The sequence below is a fragment of the Pyrus communis genome, chromosome 1, assembly GCF_963583255.1.
Source record: "Pyrus communis chromosome 1, drPyrComm1.1, whole genome shotgun sequence".
In the NCBI taxonomy this organism is placed as follows: domain Eukaryota; kingdom Viridiplantae; phylum Streptophyta; class Magnoliopsida; order Rosales; family Rosaceae; genus Pyrus; species Pyrus communis.
The window spans coordinates 15,761,703-15,770,765 of NC_084803.1; the positions used below are offsets into that span (position 1 = coordinate 15,761,703).

General features: G+C 36.2%; 1 protein-coding gene across 2 annotated transcripts; it reads right to left on the reverse strand.

Moving 5' to 3' along the window:
• Positions 1–2,014: 2,014 nt before the first annotated feature.
• Positions 2,015–6,698, reverse strand: LOC137738503 (calcium-dependent protein kinase 28-like). Of its 2 annotated transcripts, none has more exons than XM_068478098.1 (12): positions 6,084–6,698; positions 5,149–5,279; positions 4,939–4,980; positions 4,710–4,821; positions 4,436–4,499; positions 4,127–4,296; positions 3,836–3,962; positions 3,511–3,626; positions 3,310–3,417; positions 3,139–3,201; positions 2,734–2,907; positions 2,015–2,614 (listed from the first exon to the last, which is right to left on the reverse strand). In XM_068478098.1, the coding sequence occupies exons 1-12, from the start codon at positions 6,453–6,455 to the stop codon at positions 2,450–2,452; spliced, it is 1,644 nt and encodes a 547-aa protein (XP_068334199.1). In that variant the 5' UTR covers positions 6,456–6,698; the 3' UTR covers positions 2,015–2,449. The 2 variants fall into 2 exon arrangements, with proteins under 2 accessions (XP_068334199.1, XP_068334198.1); XM_068478097.1 differs by having other exon boundaries at positions 2,017–2,614; positions 4,436–4,514; positions 6,084–6,697.
• Positions 6,699–9,063: the final 2,365 nt, after the last annotated feature.

The following is a 9,063-nucleotide window of genomic DNA, read 5'->3' on the forward strand; positions in this document are numbered from 1 at the left end:
ACGGATTTGGGCTAATCTCAACGCATCGCGAGCGGATTCGGCCTTCTTGATCCTCAGAATGATGCTTGCCTTTTTGTTATGCTGACGATGGTTACTTAACAAACCCGCACAAGGCAAATCCCCAAATGGTTATGTCTTTACCATTAGGGATATCACAATATCTTTGAGGCCCACGATATGACCTTAGTTGCAAAATCTTCGAATCGTTCCAAGACTTACCTTACTTCACTATGCCACACATGATACATGGTTGAGAGCTCTTGCTGAGCATATTCGAAGTACTTGCTATTTTCATCTATCATTGAGTCTCAACGACGATCCATGAAGACTATGCCGCATGTATTAACCCGACCAAGCCATGATACATCAACGAAGTCAACGCCAAGACATATTGCGTCTACATTCACATCAGCAAAGCATTAGGAGATTGAAGTCATGCAAGCCATTCCCAGACAACCTTGTCGACCTCTACACGACGTCACTACCGAAGTCAACCTTCCAGAAGGTTGTCCGAGGAATTGGTATGCCTAACTATTCATATGCAGTGCTTGTAGTTCTTATTTGGAAGTTTTGTCAAACTCAGGGGAGTATCCAGAAGTATACTCACTTGATCTTAATGTACTCTTTTTCCTTACGATTAGGAGCATTTTTCCCACTGGGTTTTTGCTACCTAACTAGGTTTTGATGAGGCACCCATCCTGGGCTAATCATACCCTTGTGAGCTCATTTACTTGCGTCCAGAAGATGTATAGTTTTGACTTGATGCAACTTCTCACTTTTCTCCTTAGCCTATGGGTTTTTCTCCCACCTTGGGTTTTACCATAGTGAGGTTTTGTGAGTTTTACCTTTTATGCATTCTTTCGTTGATCTGAGACTCTCATTTGCTTATTGAGCCGACAACTTCATCAACTATACTTACTTCATCGCTGAAAACCTGATGCGCCATTTGTTTGAATATTTACACTTAGGGGGGAGTGTTGCAGTCCTATTAGATTAGGAATGTGATTGTGTAAATCCTAGTGTATCTAGGGATATCTTGGAGTATTCTCTAGGGTTATATGTTATCCTATTAGAGTTGTAATTCTATTAGAGTAAGGATTTAACATTCCCTACTACTATAAATAAATGCACAATATGATGATACAACACACACCTCACAATTAAATATATATATATATATATATATATATATATATATATATCTACTATTGCTCCATCCTCTCTCTCTGTCCTTTATATGATTTAGTGAATTAGGTCTACAACAATTACTAAATAATTTCTGATTTAATTGATTTTTTGTTGAAATGATTTTTAATTATTGATTAAGAAGATGAAAGATTGTAGAGTAGAAATCGCGCTTTTTCGACTTGGACAGTGAACACTGTACTATTAGAATTACAATACTGCTGTTACTGTTTGGTTGTCTAACCAATTTTTTTAGTATAAATGTCACGTTGCTACGTGCAGTTATCTTAAGTAATTTTGGTCGACAGTTTATTATTAATTAAGACGAATGCTAGCAATCTCATTCTACTCAAGTTGCTTGTTGATTTGAATAGTACATTCTATAAAAATAAAATTAATTAGATCCAAAATCGTTTCTTCATTTATTAGTTATTGGTAAACAGACCTACCATGTTTAAACAATCAAAATTAAAATAGAAAGTTTTCAGTCATCAATTAACAATGCATGATCGTAAGAAGAAATAAAGAAGTTAAAATGAAGAAGTAGCAAGCATTATTGACCGAGCTTTTTCCCACATTTAATATTCATTAAAGCCTTAGTGTAGTTTTCCCCCCCCCCCGAGTATAGTAACCCAAGAAATTCAGTATATTCATGATATTTATTCGTTGTTTGTACATACCAATGATCATAAATAATGATTATAATAGTAATGGTTTCAATCATAAATAATGATTATAATAGTAATGGTTTCAATCATAAATAATGATTATAAACGATTACAGTCATAAATATAAAATTTCGTAAATTGATTTGAAAGTATTTTAAGGAGAAATTCATCGTCATTGTTTGAAGAGCCAAATTAATTACTTTGTTAAAAAAAAACTATTGGGTCACACACACACACACGAGGTAACTTGTTCAAATTGTCAAGCCCTTGGTAGTTTCTGAATATCGTATGAAGTATGAACCCCGTTCCGGTTGTAATCTGCTATACTTTATAATTTATTTTGTCACACATCATAAATTGTATGGCACAAACAACAAATCTCCAACATCTGCAAAAGGATGTACACTTAGAACAACCACCGTAGCCGGAGCCACCTTGTTTTCAGATCCACACCAACTCTAACATCACACGTCTCAGTGAAACGTTTATATCAATCCTATGAAGAATAAAATTGCTGAATACTTGAGTTCAAGAGTGGTTCAGATGGTTATAAATTAGAAAACCGGAACACCCTTCATACTCTCTTTACTTCCAATCTACACCTTCCTAGCATTCCGGTGACCAGGTGAGCTAGTCACAGTTCTCGAGGTAATGCTCGCAGTTCTTAGAAGTCTACGGAATTCTGATAGGCTGATCCTCCCATCTTTGTCAATGTCCGCCTCGTCAAGAAGTGGATCAATAGAACCTTTTAAACCCGTGTGCTGCAAAAGAAAAGAAAGCAATGTCGTACATTAGCAAAATTAACAAGAACAACACTCGAACCAATTCAGTGTGCCATGTATCTGTGTCGTCTGAGAGGGACAAGGCAGATAATACTGACCATTCTGAGTTCCTCTGGAGTTATAAACCCATCTCTATCTATGTCGAATTTCTCAAAAGCTGCCCGTGAGCGCTGCTGCCATTTCTGTGAGTCATGTTCCTCCAACTGATGCACATGTAGAGTAGCTGCGACAAACTCAGTGAAGTCCACAAGCCCATCTGTGTTGCTGTCAATCTGAACCAAGCAAGTAAACAACCACATCCCAAACCGTACAAAGGAAGCAACATCCAAACTCTGATATAAGGATCGATGTGAGATTCACATCGCCTTGGGTTGGAGTAAGAATGATAAGGGGAAGAAGGCCCTAAGAGACTGACATCAAGAACATAATACAAAGGTGGGGTTTTCCCTTCGTAGAGAGAAGGCAAAAAAATGAAAAAGGAAAAAGTTGTGTGGTTGGCATACCGCTTCCAGTATCTCAAGGACACGCGAATCCTTCAATTTCCAAGGGACATCTTTAGCAAGTGCCTGCAATAAAGACATCAATTTAGAAGTTAGAGAGGTACCAAATTCTACATTTCATTAGGAAGTGGGCATCAAATTCTGAAGTTCGAACTTAATGTGATAAAGGTTTACCTGTCTCATTTCTTCGAGACTAATCGCACCATTCTTATCCACGTCAATTGCATCAAATTGATCTTTGAGATCAGATAGCTCCTCAGGATTAAGTGTGCTAGCTAATGCCTGCAAGGACAATTTTGAATGACAGAAAATTAAATACAAAACACACTTGTCTTTAATGTATTGGAAACTCCAACGGAAGGAAATCTTTCTTACCCTTAGAGCAAACTGTTTCAAACGGCTATATCTCACGAACTGGCGCATGTTATTGAGAACAGATATATCAATAGGAATCTCTGATGCATCACCTCCTTCTTTAACCCACGGGTGTGCTGAAATGAAAATATAAAGAACAGTTAAACCCCCAAGGAGATAATCTTATCACTTCAAATAGTCGCTGCGAAATAAAATAATAATGTCTCTGGGTATTGACTATTGACACCACCAACTCAATTGCAAAGAAAGCAAGCATTCGGAAAATCATTTCCAAGTACCATAGTAGTCAGCATTATTTCTACCAGGATGAGATCTAGGGACATACATAGAGCCTGAGCAGCAGTTAGCCTTGCCCGAGGATCCTTCACAAGTAACTTCTTAACAAAATCTTTAGCACTGTTACTTATGCTTGGCCATGGTTTGCGACCAAAATCAGGCTTGTTCCTTAAGACCTGCAAAAATAGAGGCAATTAAGTCTACTAAACAGAAAAAGGAGGGGAGGGTGCGACATATGCAAATAATGAAGTGGCAAAGGATTCTTGCCCCCAAAAAGAAAAATGAAAATGCAACAGAAAAGGGAACGGGTTTATTAGTACACAAAGTTAAGAAACTATACCTCCTTAAATATACCATCTTCGGTCTTATCCCAAAATGGACGTCTCCCGCAAAGCAAAATGTAGGTAATAACACCAATACTCCAAACATCCGACTCAGGCCCTGACTTGCGTTTCAATACTTCAGGAGCAACATAGTAAGCACTGCCAACAATATCTCGAAACTTCTTCCCTGCATTTTCAGTTTAAACAACTTTATAGGTTTCAAATATAAATGTCCAGAAATCTCGTTACAACTAATAGATGAACAACACTGATAGGAACTTGTAAATCTCTTGATGAAATCTTTCTAGGACTGAAAATATGCATACCTGGTTTTATGAAGTCAGACAAACCAAAGTCCGTTGCCTTCAAAGGCGAGTCTAAGGCTTTCGACTTGAAAAGAAAATTCTATGAGCAAGGAATAAAGGTAAGGTTATTACAAATAACAACAACAACAACAAAGCCTTTTCCCACTAAGTGAGGTCGGCTATATGAATCCTAGAACGCCATTGCGCTTGGTCCTGTGTCACGTCTTCCGTTAGATCCAAGAAAAATGACTCCAGATAACAATTGCTATATTCATGTTAATGAACTTGTTTATACCTCAGGTTTCATGTCACGGTGCACCAGACCATGTAAATGACACTCAGCTGCAACCTTGAGCATCTGCCTTACAACTACTGCGGCATCCTTTTCAGTGTAACGGCTGTCCTTCCTGATTAACCAAGAACAAGAATATAATAGCAATGTTACAAAAGATATCATAGAGCAAAAAATTCATTGTCAACCAGAAATCAGATGAGTGTATATCCAGGACTTTAGGGAATCTTACTTCTCTAGAATCCGATCCAGCAACTCACCGCCTTCACATAACCTGATAAGACAGAAAATTGAAGACAACATATTAATAGGATGATGAAATACACACTTGTTATAAAATACAATGTCTCCGAAAAGATGAAGTTCACGTAACCAGAAGAGGAGTGTATGAATCAAAAGAAGAAACAATGGATAGTCTGAAAACAATAAAAAGGAAACTTACTCCATAACTATATACACATAAGAGTCATCTTCACAGGCATTATAATAGTGGACCACATTTTCATGGCCTGCAAGGGCCTGTAATATCCTGACCTCTCGCTTAACATCCTCAACAGCAATAGGTAGAATCATCTGCCGCCAAACAAAATACCATTCAAGCATTAATGGAACAATTTCAAAGAGGAAAACGGGAACAAAGTAATTATCTTGCCGATGGATGCATCAATAACAATTACATGTTCAGGAAAACTGGCTGAAAAGAAACAAAATGAAATACATATTTCAACACTTGCAACTTGGCAAGAACAGGAAAACAAAAACAGACAATAACTTTGCTAACGATGCCTGCAATAAAACAAAAGGCAAGCCCCACAAAACTTGAGTAATTGTATCTGCAACTATTTATGCAATCAACCAAACTAAGTAGTTTCCATTAAATAGAATTAACCGCTACGGCAATTGAATGAAGGTGCTCAAGAGGTTCAAATTTTAAGAAGCGACAACTGAACCCCAAAAAATGGGAAGTTTAACTCTCTGCTCCTCAGAAAGACCAACAAAATTTCAAGCAAATGGAGACTAATTTAAAAAAGGCAAACGCCAATAGGAGAAAGTGGGAATCTACAAGAGATTAAGTCTTAATAGTATTGGAAAAAAGAGCAAAAAACCAGAATTTCGAATCCGCAGATAGAATCTACGAAATCACAACTAACAAGTTTTTTTTTTTTTAATATCACATTTAACAATTGAAATCCACCCTAAATGGAAAGTTTCACAATTCATCAAAACAAAAATGAAAAATAGGGAAAACTCATGAACCCCAGAATGTCATACAGCAAAATGAGATTAAAAAGGGCAACTTTCCAATGAATTGATCCAAAAAAAAAAAAAAAAAAAACACAAAACCCAATTCAGAAATTTGAGATTCCAGTTCAATACCTTGTTCTTATCAATCCTCTTGACCGCAACTCGATCCCCATTTGCCCTATCGGTTGCAACGTACGTGTACCCAAATTGCCCGTGACCCAACAACTTCCCGATCGTGTACCGCTTATCGAAATTCTTATCGTACCCGAAATCGGTCCGCGTTCCGCAGGGAATGACCCCCGTCCGGCTCCTGGAGTTGAGCTTGTTTTTGGGTTTATGAACAACCTGCTTCTTGGGCGGTTCATTGGGTCCGTGGGAGGGTCTCTGTTCTTGCTTCCCGGCCGTTGTGCTCTGTTTTCGGTTGTGATTGGAGCCAGGGGTGGCGGGCGCGGTGTTGTTGCTATTTGAGCCACTGACTTTGATGGTGGAGAAGCACCCTCCCATGGTTGACCCAGAAGATAAAAAAACAGAGAAGGGAAGAGAGGTTTTACTTTTCAGAGGTTTTGATCGAAAACCATTGCTGGCGGAGAAGGAAATGGATCATTTATGGAAAGGATCAGAGAAACATTGGAGCAGATAGGAGGAAAGATTGGAGCAGATAGGAGGAACAAGAGAAGAAAGAGAGGGAGGAGAAGGAGGGGATGGTCAAAGAGGTTATTATGACAAAAAGAAAAAAAATTAAAATTGAGAGAGAGAGAGAGAAGAGAGAGAGAGAGAGAGTTGGCGCGGACGTTATTATTGTTTACTTTCAAAACAGATTTTTTGAATTTTCCTTGTGTCTTTGAGTGAAATAAACAATTTAACATCTCAGTACTATATTTATTATTTGTTATTTAAAAAAAATTCTAGAAGATTTATACACGTGTGCAACACGGTGAATTTTTTGTTGCTCATCACAGTAAATAGCGTAATAATAGTTAAAAACAACACAAGATTCATAAATAAAAGATAAAAAATTTAATTCATTAAAAGAGAGTTTACTAGAATGATGGTAAGAATTTAACGAGATTAGAGATGGAAGTGGAAAGTGAATACATCTAGTGAACGGTTAAACCACAAAAAAAAAAAAAAAAAAAAAAAAAAAAGGGGAAATCGTGAGTTTGCAATGGTAGATAATAAACGTAATTTTGTATAATTTGTTTGTGCAATGAAATAATTTTGTATTGAACACAATTAAATCTTGGAAGTGTATTAAGTGTTGATTATTTTATGTTAGGGCAGGGATTAGGTTTTGCTTATGTTATCTTTGTCTTGATTTTTTTCTAACTTTGTTGGGTTGATTGTGAATTGTGATCCAACCACGTCAACTTTGTGCAATCCATGTTGACGGTGGAGCTTATATCCATAACAAGATTAGGTAGATCTCAATGGATCCCTGGTTTACACACACGCAAGCTATTTTTATATAGATTTTGAAGAATGTGATGTGTATGTATATATACACACACACACATACACATACATATACATATATATACATATAAATAATTTGTTCTTCTCAGAATCTTCAGTTTTCTCGTATAAATTCATGAACAACAACAACTATACACCAACTAGTCCAAAAAACAGTAACTACACTACAAAGGCAAACAACAGAACAATTTGAAGGTAGGGGTCCTATAATGCTCAAAGTTCTCAATCACTTTCAAGGAAGAGATATTGCATTCTTACTTTTATATTTATCTAGAGACAACGGTAATATACAGTACTAACGACGAAAGTTTGATATACTCTTGTTAATGGTGGTGGCAAGTCCTGGAGATGTCTAATTCTTTTATTTCTAAAGAATCATGGATCGTTTCTCTGCCTCCAAATTCCGAACCTAGTAGGTTGCAGTAGCTAAACACAAGTAATGTTTTTGTGACATAAATCAATGCAGATATGGAAATTTACCAAGGAACTCCACAATCATTAATTGAGCTCGACTTAGCTAAGTTCCCCTAGCATACAGGCAATCAAATGATTACGAAATTACGTGAGCGAGTGTATGTACGTGGTACATACACTCACCTTAGCTAAAGTTGCCGGCCTTCCAGTAATTAATGGCAAACCAAATGATATGAAGCTCGTGGAAATGTTTCATCTTAAGTTAACTAGGCAAATTAATTTATTAGACCAACAGAAAAACTATATAAAGTTAGCCAAACTAGTCGTCTTGAAATCCTAAGGTTCCAAATTAATTCCCAATCTAAGTTTAGTAACAACATTGTTTTTGTAATTTGATGTGTACAGGAAAGACAAATTTTATTGTGAGTGTGTGACCAAAAAGCCACATTATTGAGAGTATTAATTTCATATTGAGGAAATAAGGGATTTTGTATATTAAGTATTGTGCTACTCTTTATATTTCAAACTGATTTACAGTGGAGCATCAACTTTCTTCACGGTATCATAGCGTGTTGTCCCTTGTGTAAACCCTAACAGCTATAATTAGTCTATGTCACCGCTTTGTGTTGTCTACATATTAGGTTTGAAAATTCGTTACACGTGAGAAGGTGGGTTGGCAATAATAATCCCATATCGGAAAAGTAAAAGACCTTGTAATTATTGGCACAATCTTATAATGCTATATAGATTTAAACTATATATATATATATATATATATATATATATATTTTTTAAGACATTATATATTATTTCATGCAATTATTGGCACAATCTTATAATGCTCCAAAATGTGTTTATATGGACCACCAATTGATGGCATACACGATACGTCCACTACAAACTTGGGTTGTTTAATTTGATTTTATAATAATCTACTATTTGTCAAATGTATATGACCCAGGTATTTAATACTTGCTGCCCTGAATAAGAAGGGAGACAATATTGACTACTTAACTTTATTTTTTGCTCTATCTAAAGATGTCTGCCTTGAATTTAATTCCTGCTTGATCATAAAGAGTATTTATTTTGTGTGACAATCGTACAAGCGCATGTTTTCTAACACATGTTTATTCGTTAGTATTATATTATTCGATGAAATATATATTACTAATATGGTGTTATTTACACATTCATTTTTTTTTTTCAATTTCAAAACACTCCTTGT

What these genes read in the sequence shown, in the direction of transcription:
- LOC137738503 (XM_068478097.1), bottom strand. Translation starts at nt 6,455, where the DNA reads ATGGGAGGGTGCTTCTCCACCATCAAAGTCAGTGGCTCAAATAGCAAC. An exon ending in AAGATGGTATATTTAAGGAG is followed by an intron (nt 3,963 to 4,126) that starts GTATAGTTTCTT and finishes CTATTTTTGCAG; the next exon opens with GTCTTAAGGAACAAGCCTGA. An exon ending in CTCCAGAGGAACTCAGAATG is followed by an intron (nt 2,615 to 2,733) that starts GTCAGTATTATC and finishes TTTCTTTTGCAG; the next exon opens with CACACGGGTTTAAAAGGTTC.